Genomic DNA, 18,190 nt, shown 5'->3' on the forward strand with positions numbered 1-18,190 from the left:
AATAGTATTGCTAAATATTAGCAATATCAAATATTAACTCAGTTTTGAGCATTTCAAATGAATTTGTTATTGAAATTTCTACATATTCTTCCTTTCATCCCTTACTAAGGACAAAAGCAATTCCTATATACAAGGCCTAAGATTTTCCCTTGTTTGCCCACAAATAGTTTTATCTAAGCTCACAACAGTGAACAAAGAAAAACTCCACAGGCATTAGGAACCCCATGAGCAATGTGATCTTTCCTTGAAAGAAATGTTTTGTGTATAAGTACCTTCAGAAGATAAAAGATAAAAAGGATAAAATTAAAAAAACCCAAAAAAACAAAGATAAAAACAGACTTCTAATAGGATTGGGTAAAGATAGAAACTAGAGACAGAGTAAATATAGTTTTGTAATTTCTTACAGTGGTCTCAGATAAACTGCTGAGTATTCCAGAAGCCAATTATGATACAAGGCTGCAGTTTATGATTAAAAATAAAATTTCAAAGTAGCATATTGATCTTAAACAGAACTCTAGAAATCAGAAATATAAATATAATTTCTTTCCATTGTATAAATCAAGGAAGATAGCAAGTCTGCTAAGTCTGCTGAGGACTAACAAAAAGAAGAAAGGTCACAAGTGAAATTTAACATGGATCATAGAGCGTTTTCTAAAGATTTCCACTAGATCTGTGATTTCATCAGAATGAACATTCCCTCCAGCCATGCAGATTGTAACCCATTCATGCTTGTTTATCCTGTGTGATTCTTTTGTATCTCCTCCAATAAGTTCTGGGGGAGGGGTATCCACTTGGGATACTGGAGGCCTTCCTCAATTTCTTTTTACCTTAACCACATGGCCAGTTCATCTTTATTGATTAAAATTTTCCTTAATAGCATAGGAGTTCTTTAAAGTTTTTTTTTTTTTTTTTTTTTTTTTTTTTTTGGTATGCGCTGTAGCCTGCTTATACTTACCTGTATTCAATTCATTGCCCTGTGTGTCATACCCATTTTTAATGATTTGGAGACTGCAATGGTTCCATGACTTGCAAACACAGAACAATATTGGTAAAATGGAGTAATTTAAAATATATTAAAATAGCTAGGCAATTTTTTCTGGTTTGTTGTAGTTTTCCCTCTAGGGTTCTTAGTTGAAATTTAATTTCAGTACTCTTGCCCCTTTCATAAGAATACTTTGGGGTCAAATCACTTTTCCTTTCTGAGGCTCAATGTCTTGCCATGAAAAAAAAAAAGTGATTAGTCTAAGTTAGTAGCAGTTCTCAAACTTTCTGGTCCCAGAAACCTTTTAGACTGTTATTAAAAATTGCTCAGCTGTGTCTGACTGTTCATGACCCCATTTGGGTTTTCTTGGCAGATATTGAAGTGGTTTGCCATTTCTTTCTCCAGTTCATTTTATAGATGAGCAACTGAGGTAAACATACAGTGAAGAGTCACACAGGTAGTAAGTGCCTGGGGCCAGATTTGAATTCAGGAAGATGAATTTTTTTGACTGTAGGTCCAGCACTTTATGTGTTGTACCTGGGAGTTGCCCCCCCCCAAATAACCTGGGGGGCTAACCTGGGTTTGAATCCTGGCATTGCCTCTATGACATCTCTCCCCAAAAAGCTTTTATGTAGGTTTGTCAGTATCTATTTGTATTTACCATATTAGAAATGAAAATGTTATAATATTATGGAAAGAGACCCCTGAAAGGGTCTCTGGGGTTCTTCAAGACATACTTTGAGAATTTATGGTACATGTGTAGCCTAGGTTATCTTTAATATATCCTCTAGCTCAAAATTCTATGGTTCTGTATTAGCAGAAAGCATCTGATAATCAACACTCTCACTTTAAATAGTTTCTTGGGCAGGTCAGACATTTCCTCTGGTTATGGGAAGAAAGCAAATCACAAATCAAGAGCTAGAAGGGATTTTCTGAATTATCTTGGTGAGTTGTCCTCGTGGACAGGGGCTGCTGAATTTATTGTCTTCCTTCATGGGACCTTGCACAGGGCCCCGAGTAAGGTAGATGCTTAATAAAAGCTCTGTGATTGATTTAGTATATCCAGTTCAAATATTCCATTTTTTGGTGGCTGTTCAGACATCTCACGAATCTCCTTCTTCTTTACCTGATGAACCTCTAATCCATATGATTTTCTTGGCAAGGATACTGGAGTGCTTTGCCCATTTCTTTTTTCAGGGGATTAAGGAAGACAGAGATTAGATGATTTGTCCGGGGTCACATAGCTAGTCATTGTTTGAAACTAAATTTTAATTTAGATCTTCCAGACTCCAGGCCCAGTGCTCTATCCCGTGGGCCACCTAACCTCTTCCATTCTTTATACAATTAAGGAAATTGAAGATTTCTTGTTAAACCTCAAGGTCACGGGTGTTACAGAGGCAGTGTCTGGATTCAAACTCAGGTTGGCCTCCCGTGCACAGAGATACAATTTCTTTGCAGAAAGTGCACATTCCTCGCCCAACACTGGACGGACACAAATGCCCCACGGAGTAATTCGGTCCTTGTGCGTGAGGGAAAAGGTGTGAAGGATCCATACACCCAAGGAGACAGTTAAGCAGGAAAGCCATCTTGGGTAAATGTCCTCAATGATTATCAAGCAGCGGAAAGGAATCGAGGGGCCGTTAACCGACAGACCCAACAAACGCCCCTCCCAGCCCCATGTCCAGCAGTAGAGGGCACAATTCCCCATTCCACATAGCCCAGCTCCAGGGCCACAGAGGAAGGGCTGGTGTGAAAGATTAGCCGGGATTCGTAGTCTTTCGGTTTCCATTTGCCGGTAGTGTTCCATTTACTTTGAACTACATTTCCCAGGATGCTGCGCGCAACTTCGGCTTCTCAATTTCCCACCCTTCGTCCTCCTCCTCCTTTTCCCACCTGGCCGCCTCCTCAGTAGTTGCGGCGGAGAGAAACCTCCCAGGAAACATCTTCTGTACGCACGCGTCACGTTTGTTTACCCTGAAGCCCCACCTCTCTCCACGGTTTCTCTCGGGCCCTCCCTGTGCCCCGCCCCATATCGCCGTGGAATGCCGTCATGTCAAAGATGCATATTCATGAACCGGCATTGAACTCCCCTCCCCTCGCTTCCTCCCGCCGTCCACCCTCCCAGGACTAAAGTTCTATTAATATTCAATGAGCGCTTCTTCTGGCCTGCTGGTTCGCCCGGGAAAGTGGGGGGAGGAGGCGTGGCTAGAGGCCTGGGCGCCCGAGGAGGAGGAGGAGGAGGAGGAGAAAAAGGAGGAGAAGGAGGAGGAGGAGGAGGAAGAGGGGAGGAGGGGGAGGAGGCGAGGAGGCGGTGGCTGTGAGGCGGGTGCGCGGGATGGAACCCCGAGACACCGACGGAATGCTCCGAATTGCCACATAATCCCCTGGAACTGCAGCCCCGTACGCCATTGGCTTCTCCTTCCCGGTTCCTCCTCCTCCTCCGCCGCCGCCGCCCTCTCCCACCTTCGCTTCACCTCCTCCCGCTCCCTTCTCCTCGCTCGGGAGCTGGGGGGGGGGGAGACCGCACAGCTCCACTGCAATGGAGCCCGCCGCCGCGGCCACGGTGCAGCGACTCCCAGAGACCAGCAGGGAGGACCGGGCTCCGGCTCCGGCTCCGGCGGCGGCGGCGGCGGCGGTGGCGGCGGCCGCAGCTTTGGCGGCGGCGGCCGCAGCGGCGGGGAGTGGCGGCCGGAGCCCAGAGAATCCCCTGCCCTCGGAGACCCCGAACATGCAGTTCCTCCCGAGTGGCGGAGCTGGGGAGGAGGCCCCCGCCGGGGCGCTGCCGGGCAAAGCCGGGGGCACCGTGCGGAGGAGGAGGAGAGGGGCGCCCCTACTCGCGGCCAACGGGGCTCCCCCGGCCCCCGGGGCGGGCAACAGCGCTAACTCCTTGCTGCTCCGGAGGGGGCGGCTGAAGAGGAATCTGTCCGCCGCCGCCACCACCACGTCGTCCTCCTCCTCTTCTTCCTCGGCCGCCGCCGCCTCCCATTCCTCCAGCGCTGCCAGCCTCGCCGCTTCTTGCTCGGCCTCGGCGTCGCTGTGCACCCGGAGCTTGGATAGGAAGACGCTGCTGCTGAAGCATCGACAGATGATGCAGCTGCAGCCGTCCGACCGGGACTGGGTGAGGCACCAGCTGCAGCGGGGCTGCGTGCACGTCTTCGACCGCCACATGGCCTCGACTTACCTGCGCCCGGTGCTCTGCACGCTGGACACGACGGCCGGCGAGGTGGCGGCCCGCCTGCTGCAGCTGGGGCACAAAGGCGGCGGCGGCGTAGTGATGAAAGTTCTGGGCCGGGGGTCCTCGCCGGCGACCCAGCCCCAACCATCGTGGACGGAATCTGCTGCAGACGCCCCGACGGCCGGCCACGGGGCTCGGAGCCCCGAGGCCCCCGGGTCCCGGCTCGGACTGACAGCGCCAGACTGTGAGCCCGGAGAGCTGCAGCCGAGGAAGAACGGGCTGGGGGATCCCGCCATCCGAGGGAAGCCGCGCACGCCCCCAGGGGATCTACCGCTCCGAAGCAATGGGGCGGGAAGACTTGTGGGGTGCCTGGCCCACGGCAGCCCTGCGCCCTCGGACTTCAGCCCCGGAGATTTGTATGCAGGAGTCCCCGGTTCCCTGCTGGGTGATCTGCGGCCAGTGGATGGCGTGGTGGGAGGCCCGGCCTCAGACACGGAGAGTTTCAGCCTGAGTCCCAGCGCCGAGAGCGTCTCGGACCGGCTGGACCCCTACAGCAGCGGCGGCGGCGGCGGCTCCTCCTCTTCGGAGGAGCTGGAGGCCGATGCCACCCCAGGTCCTGCTCTTGCCCCTGCCCAGGCTTTGACGGAGGGGTCGGGCCTCGCCCATCACCCGAGCGGCTCAGCCGCGTCTCGGACGGGCGGGCCGGTGGCAGAAGAGTCCGGCGATTTCCCGCCACTCCCTCCTCCTCCTCCCCTTGCTGCCCCGGCACAGTCGCCACCGAAAGCCCCGAAGGGGGTGGACAGCCGGGGTAGGGTCTCCCAGGACGAGCCTGTGGAGAAGGCGATTGCAGGAGGAGTAGGTGAGGAGCTCAAGCTGTTGCCGCCCGGGCACGGAGGAGCTGCGGACAAGAGCGCCCCGGTGCCCACCTTGTACGTGCAGTTTCATGGAGAGACAACCCGTCGGCTGGAGGCACACGAAAAGCCGCTGCAGATCCAAAATGACTACCTCTTTCAGCTGGGATTTAGGGAGCTATGGAGGGTGCAGGAAGAGGGCATGGATTCCGAGATCGGGTGTCTCATCCGCTTCTATGCAGGTAAGGGAAAGGACCCTGCTCCTTGCTTGAGGTCAGCTGCCTCAGGAGAAGACCACCAATCTCCTTTGGCATTCGGTGTGAACTTATTTTTTCTGGAGAAGAAAATGCCTCCACCCCCCATCTCCACACCCTCTTTAGTGTATCAATTTATTTAAGGGTAAATGTAACGAAACACCTCCTTGTGTGTTTTTCATCTATGCTTCTTCAAAACTATTTAATCTTAAAATGAAAAATTTTTTAATCTTTAAGGTTTTAATCAAAGTGCTGAGGGTGGGAGTCGGGGTCGCGGTCGTCTTAATCATTGAAATAGGTATGCCACATTAGGTAACCGTATTAAGATGCTGTAGTGTATTTAAGGTTTAGGTTGCTTGATCCAGACTCTTAATTTCTGATTGGTTTATGGGTGTGAGACAGTTTTTGATTTCAAGAAACTCCTCTATCGTGCATAATTTTCATTTTATAGAAAATAATAACAAAAATGTTTGTGAACTGATTTTTATTTACCTAAGCCCATAACATCCCTAAGTAACTTCAATACATTTGATTTTGCTCTCCTGAACACCTTTTGTTGACATGTTCTTCGTTGTTTTTTTTTCTTCACCTTCTTCCTTGTACTACAGTTTCAGGTTTGATCCTGCTGTTTAAAATTAGTCCAGCTGTTTCTTCCTGTTTCTTGTTTTGTGGTTTTAATCCTGAGAAGAACTGAATTGAAATCGTCCTCAGTAACTTCAGCATAGGTGCTGGACTTTCTTAGTAGGCAGGTCATATTTGAATCACAAGAAGGTATGAATAGCCGATATACCTGGTTCTCTTTTCAATGTTGTGAAACCCTCTTTCTGTTCTGCAGTCCCAAGTTCACTGCTGTTGCTTTTTCAGCTAAGGAGAGCTTGGGGGAGATGCTGACTTTTGGAAGGGGTGAATACAGCATTTTAGTTGACATTTTGTGGTTTATATATAAACTTTTTGCGTCTTTTCTTTTCTCTATTCTAAGGGATGGTTTTTGAGTGAGAAGTTACATTATAATGTATCTTGGCTAAAGCATAAAAGATTTTCTGCCAGCTTTCCTACCACTGCTTTGCCAGGTACAGAATAACAAAAGCTCAAATGTATGATGTGTAGTTCCATAATTTTTTAGCTATCTTCTCATTCTTTAAATATTAAAATTTGAAAGAATTTTGATATCCCCTAGCTGGTATTTATTGATTTGTGTGATCGCTTGGCAAAAAGTTTATTTCATGAAGTTTCATGAAGATCAAACTGGCCAAACCAGAGAGATGTTCTTCTATTGATTTTCATTTAAGTTTTTCTAAAGCTATTCATTATTTTTCTCAGATTTGACTTTAAAAAAAAAAACACGTAATGTCTTAATCGTTTAATTGATTAAATATTTAATCTAAAGTTTGATAGATAACATGAGCTAAAATGTTAAGCTTTTGAAGTTCTATATAGATTAGAAACTGGGAAATTTTTTTTTTAATTGACCTAGGCAACAGTTCCATCTCTTTTTCTGTCTTTCTTAGAATTACTAAAATATCATTATTCTATCAAAGCATTAAAAATTACCATTAGAGCAAAAACATACCTAATGGTATTTATTGTTTTAGGTTAGTCTCTTGATCAAAATAAATGTAATGAGCAGATGCCTCTAAATCATAAGGGATATTTGTATTTTTTATTTTATCAGTGTTTCATTTAGCACCACTGCTTTGTCAAAATATTGTAAAAGTTTCACATTACTTGTTCCTCATTGAAAAATATTAATACTAATTAATACTGCTTAACACTGATGTCACCACCCTACATCAAAGCATAAATTTGGAGCCAGTCATTAAGGGTCAGATCAAGGAGTTGTCAGATCTTTCATAAATCTTTTGTTTCTTGTTACATTATCTCCTCTTAAATCAGAATTATTTTGGATCAAAAAATTATGAAATAAATATACGAAGATTGTTAAATAACACTTGTTACAGATAATAATTTAGTATGAGATTGGTCTAAATTGTTGAAAAAATAAAAAGATTTTACCAAAAAGTAAGCTCATAGTAGGGGTGACCCTCAGCTCCATGTTTTGAGGAGGCTTTAGCACATAGTTATAAGATTCTTTCCTGCAGAGATATAAACAGGCCAATTTCAGTGTTTGTTCTGAATAACTTCCTTTGCAAAGAATTGCTGTTGCTGAAATATTCTCTATAACTTAATTTTGTACTTCATAGCTAAATAGCTTGTTATCCTTCTGTTTATGTAGTTGGGATTAAAGAAAGAACCTGCAACCATTGAAAAAAATCCCTATTTAAATTCAACTTATCTTTTAAAAGAAATTTAATTTTTAATATTACTTGAGAATTTTCTCTCTCTTGGAAAATCTAATTAAATTATTTTTTTATGTTGCTTTACATAAACTGACACAGGCTATTTTTCAATATCAGTGAAAAATGATTTTAGGATCTTAATTTAAATATCGATTGGAAAAAATTAATTCCTAAAGTAATTTTGAAGCCCATATATTTAGTTATAGTATTGTTCATGAAAACTTAAAGTTATACCTATTAAGCAGCAATTCTTTAAATTGATTTAAAAATTAACAGTCTTTTAATGTAATAGTTTTTTTCATCTGAAACTACTCTTTGTAAAAGCTGTTGAGGTATTATCTGGTCATTGTAGAGGATGTTTTAAAATTTGATTAACTTTTAAAATCAAGTTAAATTTTTCCTGAAAGAGAATTATCATACATAACACAAAATTCTATGGATGTAAATTGATTGGCATAACTTAATGGAAGCATAAATATTAAGTGATTAGAGTGCTGTAGCAACTAGAACCAAGAGCCTATTGAAGAAATAGTGGAGTAGTATTAAGCCATATATATATATATATATATTTTTTTTTTTTTTTAGAATAGAGCTCCTTTCTATTGAATTTTCAAACCCAAATTCCAGCTATTTCAATTCAAGTTTTAACAAGGAGAAATTGTGTTGACAACCCATCCATTGTGTGTAACGATTGTACCAGGCATTTTGATGTATGACTCATTGGGATTGCTCTGAAGTGAATATATCTTTACCTCTCCTGTTTCCTCTCTTCACCTTTCTGGAAATTATAAAGTCTTGCACCAGATATATTAAAACCTAGAAAGTGTTTTTCATCATTAAGCTGTAATATTGACTATCAAGTTCCTATTACTATAATTACAGTACTTTTGGATAATATTTTAAAATTTTTTTTAAATTGGATAATGAATGTGATACTAGTGTTGAGAATACTCTTAATTTTAAGAACAAAGAATTTGAATCCATCTTTGCAAAAATGCATTCTGTCTATTTCTTTACCACCATGGTTTCCCATTATAAAAGTGATAGCATTTGATTTTGTTGTCCTTACGTACAAAATCTTAGTTAGAAACATGTTCTCATTTATTCTGACAAAACTCTGTGAAGTAGGAGGAAGGGTATCATTCCTTTTTTAGAGATGAAGAAACTCATGCTTAGAGAGACTTAATTAATTTGTCTGAGATTATATGTCCATAGCAGAGCTGAGAATAGAACACAGGTGTTTCAAACTTGCAATCGAATCTTCTAACTAAATCTTCCTCGATTTTATATTTTTTCAGCATTTGAATTATTCACTAAATTAAAAATGTTCAGAAAATCTGCTAATTTTGCTTGCAACATAGTGAAGTTATAGTCACAAGTGCTCATCTTTATAATGCAACTTTTTAACATGTAAAAATGATTATTCAAGGGAACAAATATAATAGACATTACAGACAGTGAATAAGCATTTTAGTTATAGTCACCTTGAGATTTTAGATAGTGTGAAGAATTTAAGTTTTTCAGTCTCTTGTTAAAGTAGACCTGCATTTGTTAAACTTTGTTGTTTAGTTCTGCCAAACTAAAGCCTTCCTGTACTTGACCCTTCTATGGTTGTGACCTTGAATTCTCTAAGGCACTGTTAGCAAAAGCTCTAGCAGGTCCTACCAAATTGGAAAAGCTTTTGATTGTGGGCTTAGTGACTTGCCTTTGTTGTCTCACTGCCAGCTGAGCTAAGCCCAGGAAGTTCTATGTTGGCTTAAGGGTGATGAATTTTGGGGCTACCACAACTTAAGAAAATCTTGTACTAAAGTTGCAAGGGTGCCTTGATCTGCTTCAGTGGAGAGGAATATTCACTCTGAGAAGATTCTTGAGGTATTAAACTTTGTGTTGATAAGAAATAGCATACTACATTTGAAAATTAGGCAATATTTATGTGGATATAAATGAGGATTAAACCATTAACTTTAGAATGTGGCAACAATTCATCTACAATTAGAACAGTATTATTTATGATAAGGTAACTGAAATCATCTACAATGAAAACCTTGTGTTATGTAAAAATTATGGGAAGGGGAAAGGTTTATCCAGAGATTTGTAGTCCTTTATTGTTAATATGGTTTAAATGATGGAATATTAGAGCTGAAAGGGAGCTTTGAGATCATTTGCATTAGCTCTCTTAGTTTTATAAATGAGGAGATTGAGATCTAGAAAGAGATGATGAGATTTGTTTAAGATTATAACAAAGTTATTGATTGCTGAGCCAGGTCTTGAATCTTGATCTCTAATTTCCTAGGCAGAGCTGTTCCTACAAAACCATGCAGTTGTTAAAATTTGTTAAGAACTGAATGATGGTTTTTGTGTGAATTTTTACCCTACAGTGTTTATATCATTGAAGCTGTAATTTTTTTTTTTTTTTTTGAACAGGCATTTCCCCATGACAGAAGATTCAGAGGTGCCACCTAGTATTAGTATCTTTGTTTCACATTTGTTTCTCATGGGTGAGAGAAATAAGTGGATTTTTGAGTGAGCAGCCTTTAAGAAAATGGGCAAAATTTTCTTAGAACAGGTGATTTTATTTTGTTTTTTTTTTTTTTCCAGAGACATCTCTTGCTCTGGATTTGAAATGAATTAATGAATTCTGTCAAATGAAGTATCTTAGATGAATGATTTTGCTACGTTACAGCGTCGAACATTCTAGCTGGACAGGAGAAAGAGCTTAATTGTTCTGTGAAATCTGAGGAATCCTGAAATCACTCAATAGAAAAACAATTCATTTAAAAGGGGCTGGCATTTCAAGAGGGAGAAATAGATGACATCAAAATGTCTAAAGCAGCCTGTGAATTCTTGGGAAAAGAAGGCCTTTTTTTTTTTTTTTTTTTTTAAAGGGAACCTCTTCTTCCCTTTAATCATATTCATATGGCATGGTACTAATAATATCCCCTGTAATGAAGGGGTTTTCAATCTGAAGTAGCTGGTTTAACATTGTAGAGCACCTTTGGTTTCATATTCCTTGTTTTTTGTTTTTTTAGCATACCAAAGGTAAATCCTATCTAAAGGAATAAGTACTAGAACTTCTGGTCTGTAAACAGGTGAAGGGGCATACTTTTCCTTGGTTTGTGCATTTTAAAAAAATAATCCAAAGATGTTTTGCTGTTGGTGTTTGTATCTATCTTTCACAGTCCAGCTACAGTAAAATCAGGTTTTGAAACAATTCAAAGTCTTGATTTGATCTGTCTCAGCATTGTGAAGAAAGCATTTTCTAAACTATATTTGTAGATTTTAGAACTGGAAGGGGTCTCAGAGGTCATTTGTCCATTTCCCTTTATTTGATGGATGAAGGAACCCTATGCAGGGAATTTAAGCCTATTTTCTAAAGTCATTCTGGCCATTAGCAGATAACAGGCTAGTTAATTGAACCTAAATCTAAATGCAGAGCTCTTTCCCATTCTATCACAAGGAATTCAAAATATTTAATTTTAAATGCAAAATAAGAAGATATATTTTGGGAAATAAATTAATATTCTTTAATATGTATCTGCATTAATTAAAATTATATAGACTATAGCATACAGAAATAACAAAATTTGCAATTTTATTTTTAATTCAGTTCTAAAGATAATAATCATTGAACAAACACTTATTAAGTCTCTATTGTGTAATGTACTGTATTGGGCTGAAGTTGGGTAGAAAAAGTTTATAGGATGTCTGATATATCTTATGTTACCACTTGTAGAAAGGTTTATACCACAGAGGTTAATCTTGCCTTGTAATATTGAATTAAATTAGGTGCAAAGCAAAATACTCAGTATTCCCATCAGTTCATCAGATATTATTTGTTTAATGAACTGGAGTTACTACCTTTCCCATTAGTAGTTAATTCATATCTAGATATATTAATTAATATTGCCAAATATATATAATTTGTTAGCACTAAAGTCAATAATACAATAAAGATATAAATAATTATTTGTAATTGTCAAGTTGTGGGAAAGGTCACAGCTAAATCACAGAACCATGTCATACTATTACCATAATATGAAAATGACTTCTTATTTCTGAAAATACAGTCCCACAAATTTAGTTAATTTTAAATATAGGTTTTTTCATAAGAATTCTCTTCACCTTTTTTCAGGATAAAGGTTAAAGAGTTCCCATCAAAAAAGAAACCTCCATCCTCTTCCTCTCTTCACTTTTTTTCTGACCATGACAGAAAAATAAGTAATGTGTTCAGGCTCTTTCAAACTTTTACTCTGAACAGTTTTCAGACTCCATATAAAATCTTCTTTGTAATGTGTCTTCATAACATAACAAAACAACAGAGACTTTCCGCTCTTTCTCTTATTTCTTCATAGTTTGTCTCAGATCATCTCTATTCACTTTCTTCAGTTTTCTAAAAAATTGCCAGCACAAGCTGCCAAGTCTTAAACATTCCATTTGGCTGTTAAAGCTGCAATGATAGTGAAAACATTCTCTGTAGAAGTGACTTTTAAAATATATTACACTCACAGCTGCCCTATGTGGTAGTGCAAGTATGACATTTTACAGGTAAAAAAAAAATGAGTCTCATGATCTTTGAGTGATATGCACCAGAAACTAGTTATTTAAACTGGTAGAGCTGAGATTTGAGCTTTCTTGGTCCAACTACTGCTCTTTCCCCATTATACAAAGGTTCCTCATAATAGATCTTTGGAATCGAGAGTTCCAAACAAGAAAGTAAGCTCTTTATTTTTTGGCTTACATAAAAATTTATGTATATGAAAAACTGGCTTTTTAAAAAATCCAAAAAAATTTTACATGTTCTTTGGAAACTGAATTTGTTCATAACAAAATGGGCTCATTTCTTATTGGGCTTCTCTTTCCTGGCCTTAATTTCCTTATCCATAAGAGCAGAGGATTAGTGGCAGTCCTTTTTGTAATAACAAGAAACTGGAAACTGAATGGATGCAGATTGGTTGGAGAATGGCTGAATAAGTTATAGTATATAAATGTTATTGTTGTGTAAGAAACAACTAACAGGATGATATTAGCAAGGCCTGGAGAGATTTACGTAAACTGATGCTAAGTGAAATGTAGCAGAACCAGGAGATCATTGTATGTGGCAACAAGATTATGTAATGATCAATTCTGATGGAAGTGGCTCTTTTCAACAGTGAGATGATTGAGGTCAGTTCCAATGATCTTGTCATGAAGAGAGTCATCTGCACCCAGAGAGAGACTGTGGGGACTGAGCATGTTCACAACATAGCATTTTCATTCTTTTTGTTGTTTGTTTGTATTTTATTTTCTTTCTCATTTTTTTCCTGTTTGATTTGATTTTTCTTGTGCAACACGATAATTGTATAAATATGTATGCATATATTGTATTTAATCGATATTTCTACCATATTTAACATATATTGGGTTACTTGCCATTTAGGGGAGAGGGTAAAGGAAGGGGGGAGAAAATTGAAATACAAGGTTTTGCAAAGGTTAATGTTGAAAAATTATCCATGCATATGTTTTGAAAATAAAAAAAAACTTTAATTAAAAAAGAGAGAAGACACTCTTTGAGGTCTTTTCCATGTCAAGGTAAATGATCCTGTGATTCCACTCTATGAAACTACATCTTGAAAAGACTAAACCACTTGTGGGAAAGTTTATATTACAGTGTCCTAATAGTTAATCCTAATGAGATGCCTAGTTATCCATATAGATATAGATTTAGAGCTGGAAGGAACCTTAGTGGTCATCTGTCCTACCCTCCTCTTTTTTTACAGAACAAGAAACTGAGGCCCCGGGACAGTAAGTGAATTGTTCATAATTACACAGGTGGCAAAGCCAGTTTTCAAATCTAGCATTTGCTCACAGCTGCATGCTAAATTCTTTCAAAACATCACTAAAAATACCTGTTGCAAAGTACTTTTTAAAAAATGCTTCAGTACTAATGAATCAGACCTACAATCTTAGATTAATATTATATTCCGTATAATAAATAAATACTTATTTATTAAATAAATATTTAAAATTTCAGTATTAAGTATCTGAGATCAGATTTAACTTGGGTCCTCTTGACTTCAGGGCTAGCGCTCTTCTACTTTGCCACCTAGCTGTCCCTTTAAAAAAAAAATTGAATAGCCAGTCATTTTAATGGTATATAAATATTAAGTCTATTCAAATCCTTGTGCATTGGTGTGGGGTTAATCCTTGGAACTCAAGATCTATCAAGTTCTACCAAACTGGAGTTTGGCCTTTATCACTAAATGTCTGTTTGAGGACTAACCCAGATAAATTTCATAGAGACCCATTGCCAAGGTGATGAATGTAATTAGAAATACCAAATTTGGGTAAGGTAATTAAAAAATCTTTTTTTATTGTGAATTCAACAATCATTGCCAATCACAAAGATCTCAAGATATAAAGAAAAGGAAAGATGATCATGTAAGCAACTTTGAACTTTTACCATGTGCAATGTTTTGTTTTTAAAAGCATATATATGTATAATCACATATGTACATATTTAACCAGGTAGTAACAAATTATTCAATTTTTGTGGGTGAGGTAATCGGGAATTGCTAAATTTCATTCAAAATCTCATTCATTAAATCACCTACCTTTACCCCTTTGTAGGAAGGTTAGTAAGACAGGTTTGTTCTGTTCTTGCTGTTTCTGTCTTTACTGAATCCTGTACCTAATTCAGCTGTAACCAGTGGAGATAAACTTTAATTCATATGCTTATTCTATTTCCTAACATGTTAAAACATTGGACGTATATCCCTGAAATACCTGACACTTTTTGAAGACCTAGATAGAGTAAAGGAAAGTATAAACTGTATTTGTAAAGTATTTTTACTGTAATATACAGCATCTATTCCGTCTAATATATAGTTGAGGACACTGCAGTCCTGAGAGGGGAAATGGCTTACTATACATATAGTCATACAGTGCTTGTCAAGTAGCCATTCTAGTTCTTGTCCAGGAGAAATTCTATATATAGTAATGTGTTTTTCTCATTCAAGTACTGTATGATTGGAGATAAATTTCAAGGGACTTTTTTTTTTTGAAACAACATTGAGAGAACTATTCTTTTGAGGTTGGCCAGTCCTTCCAGACCTCATTTTGGAATTCCTTAAAGGGAGGAAAGTGTCAATTTTCTACTTTGTTGTTATATGCTTATATTCTTTGTTGCAAATCCTTAAAGGACCACCCTGTTTGGTGGAAGAAAGGAGAAGTTTGATTACCCAACTCAGAGAGATGATTTTTTACTGTCACTTATACATTTGTCTTTTTCCATTTGGTCAAACCAGGATAGTTGAAATGTTTAGGAAGAGAGACAGCTGATACCATGTTACTAACCTAGGCCTTGGGGCTAAAAGCTGGTCAAAGAGCGAAGTCCCCTAGGAGTGGGACTAGATATGGACATTCTCGCATACTTATTAGGCATCATAGGACTACTGACAAAGTAGGTGGTGTCTAGATTGGATTGAATTGGATTTCCTCATTCTAGTATATCTTGGCTCTGTGTATTGGTTTAGAGTTCTTGCTATTTTTACCATGTTAAATTAAAAGATTGTAAACAAGTTGATGAACATGCTTAACATGTTGGGTCATTTCTCTGCTCCTTTCAGCTCAAGACAATTCAGTTTCTTCTGCAGTGTGGCCAGTGCTTTTTAAAGAGGTTGCATATCACTTTGACAGATTGTATAAGGCTTCTAATGTTCTAATGGAACAGATGGACATTTTAACTGCACAGAGGGAAATTACATTTCATTAATGATACTCTCATCCTGTGGGAGATTTGAACTTTGGTACTGTATGGTTTGTTGAGAGGAGGGGCAATATTTGAAAAATCTGAGGGAGTGTAATTAGTGTTTTGAAATGTAAATTATATTTGATAGAAAGAAAATGGAATAGCTTCTAGTATTATTTTTTTAAGGTAAGAAACCTAAGATGAAAACATTTACTTTCAGCTAAGTTTTACAGCAAATTCAATGTGTATGTACACACACACACACACACACACACACAGGTATTATATATATTTGGAATTTTCTATTTTCTTGCTTTAAGAAAAACATTAGGAATATTCTCAAAGCAACACATTTTGTAACATTTAAGTCTTTCAGTTGGATTTACAGTTTTACCTTTTACAGTGATTAAAAAAACCAATTAAAACAGCTCAGCATGTTTTTGTTAGTGTTTCAGTTCAATACCAAATTTCAGAAATCTTCTCTGTGAAAACTGCTAGCAGCCAAATTCCTTTTCTTTGAACAGAAAGAAAAAAGATAAAAAAAGAACCCTCTTACTTTTACTACTCAGTCATCCATGAGTATAAATAGGTATGTTGGGTATGAGACATTTCCTTTTACCTTGGGTTGAATTTCAAATTAATCTCTTACCTTAAGTTAAATAGTATTTGTTGTGTAGAAATAACTTATCCAATCAATCAGTTCTGCACAGCTTACCCTTCTTTTTCCATAGGATAAAAGGAACTTTAAAAATACAAAAATACAAAGGAAATAAAAATTCATTGCATATGGGATATAGAATGTGTACTCCAGATGAAGAAATACTTAAAAACAACAACAATTTTGAACTATTGCTCTAAATCTCCCTTGAGACTTGTTAGGGGTAAAATTTCGGACTTTTAATGACCAAATTCTAGCGGATCTCCTATGAGATAGCTAAGGAGAGAAATGGAAGAGTTCTTTGTTTAAAGTGCCATACTCAAGGACCCTTTTCAGTCCTCTCTTCACTCCATCTTTATAAGATATTTGATTTGAATGCCAAACATAAAATTTTTGTGATTGATAACCTCTGCTACTCAGAGTACACTGTGCCTGGAGAAGGAACTACTCATAACCCTGGAAGAATCCCTTCATGCTTTAAGAAGTTAGCAGTGCTTGTGGGAGCTACTCAGTCTCATGGTGTTGGGATAGAGAGGAGGAAGCAGGAGTTAGCGCCATACCTACCCTAATAGAATGTAGTATTAAGGGACTCGGGGTTATTTAATTGATAACACATGGCCTCTTGATCAGTGTTGCTTCTCAAATTCCCTAGTTAGCCCCTTGCCACCCCTGCTTTCTGGGGAGCAGCAGATGACAATTATTTTATTTTGTGAGTGTGTGCTTTTAAGAATATCAGTTTGCTTGGATTCATCACTTCTACATTTGACTTTAAATCAATATGTGAAGCCATTATTTCTTTCTTGAATTCAGACTTATATATGTGTTTTTATATCTATCTCTAGAGGTGTCCTGTAGATGCCTCAATCACCCCATGGTCAAAATAGAACCTATATTCGCCCTTAAATCTACTGTTACTGGTACCACAATTCTCCCAGGTATATACTTTGCACTTTTAATGTTATTTCTAATTCCTAACTCTCACTTTTACTTTACTACTCATTTTACTCACATGTGAATTAATTGCCAGCCTCATCTATTCTAGCTCCACAATATTTCTAATGTCTTTTTCCTTCCCTATACTTTTTAGGACAATACTCTAGTACCTAGAAAAGAAACCACCTCTTACCTGGTCTGTAACAATTGCTTCCTAATTGTTTTCAAGTCTTTTTCCTCACCAATGTATCCTTCCACAAAGCTTCCAAAATGATCTTTCTAAATCACAGGTCAGAGAGTGACACTCCACTGTTCAAGAATCTTTAGTGACTCTCTTATCTCTAGTATGAAATAGAAACTCTTCTGTTTGGTACTTAGAACTTTTCACAGTTTGGGTCCAGCTTATCTTTTCAGACTTATTTCATATTGTTTCATTTTGTATTCTCAGTAGTACAGAAAAATAGAAAAAAGAGGCCTAGGTTCAATTTTTTTGTTTTTAATGTTTCATGTTTTACTTTTCTTCATATAATCTTAACCTCTTTCTCCCCCCTTCCCTCACCAAGTTGTTAACACTCCCTCTATACCATGTTTGTATTTACCTATTTGTACATATGTTGAATCATTTTCTTGGCTCAAGTTCTGGGACTTTTAATTTTTGTGTTTTTATCTTGAGAGTTCTTAGTCTAGTACTTAGTACATAGTAGGTATTTAATAAATGCTTTTTAAAGTGAACTTAATTCCCTTCTCTGACCATAACCACCTTCATCCCTCCTACTCTTTCAGTGCTAGTGAAGGAAACTACTTTGACCTCATCTAGACACTTCTCTATTCATTAATCTCTTTCTTTCTCTTGGGTTCCTACCCAGCATGGAACTGCTCATGGTCAGTTTGAATTTTTGACCCATGTGCTTTTTCTATTCCCTGACTATGGGGTGCTGGAATGTTGCTAGGGCAGATCATAAAATTGTGATGGTTATATCCTCCAAAAATTGATACCTTTGGATTTGAAAATTGGGCTCTTCCTTGCATCTCAACAATCCATTTGTACCTTACTCATTTTCTCTCTCTCTCTCTTTTTTTTTTTTTTCCATTGTGGTTATTCTAAAACTTTTCTATAACTATTCTCCCAACTGTACTTCTGCTCCTTTCACCCTTAAGAATAGATTTTGTTGCCTTTAATTATGAGTTTATACTTGGATTTCTTCAAGTATCTTTTTTTTTCCCTGTCCTAAAATTTCTTTTCTGTGTCAGAGTAAGAAATGTTTTCTTTTCCTTTTCCAATATCTTCTTCAATATCTCCTCACTCTTTTCCTG

The 18,190-nt window shown here is 38.4% G+C and overlaps 2 protein-coding genes across 2 annotated transcripts in view; both read left to right on the top strand.

Moving 5' to 3' along the window:
• The window catches only part of LOC116420578 (translation initiation factor IF-2-like), a 61,736-nt gene extending 58,681 nt beyond the window's left edge, over window positions 1-3,055 (top strand). Inside the window, exons 4-5 of the mRNA XM_031946375.1 lie at window positions 2,332-2,508; window positions 2,813-3,055. Coding sequence (XP_031802235.1) covers window positions 2,332-2,508; window positions 2,813-3,055 — 420 coding nt within the window. The remainder of the gene's footprint in view (window positions 1-2,331; window positions 2,509-2,812) is intronic.
• A 466-nt stretch (window positions 3,056-3,521) lies between these two features.
• Window positions 3,522-18,190, top strand: part of PHLPP1 (PH domain and leucine rich repeat protein phosphatase 1) — a 288,192-nt gene continuing 273,523 nt past the window's right edge. The window contains exon 1 of the mRNA XM_023495940.2: window positions 3,522-5,250. Coding sequence (XP_023351708.2) covers window positions 3,522-5,250 — 1,729 coding nt within the window. The remainder of the gene's footprint in view (window positions 5,251-18,190) is intronic.

This window comes from Sarcophilus harrisii, chromosome 1 (assembly GCF_902635505.1).
Source record: "Sarcophilus harrisii chromosome 1, mSarHar1.11, whole genome shotgun sequence".
Taxonomy (NCBI): domain Eukaryota; kingdom Metazoa; phylum Chordata; class Mammalia; order Dasyuromorphia; family Dasyuridae; genus Sarcophilus; species Sarcophilus harrisii.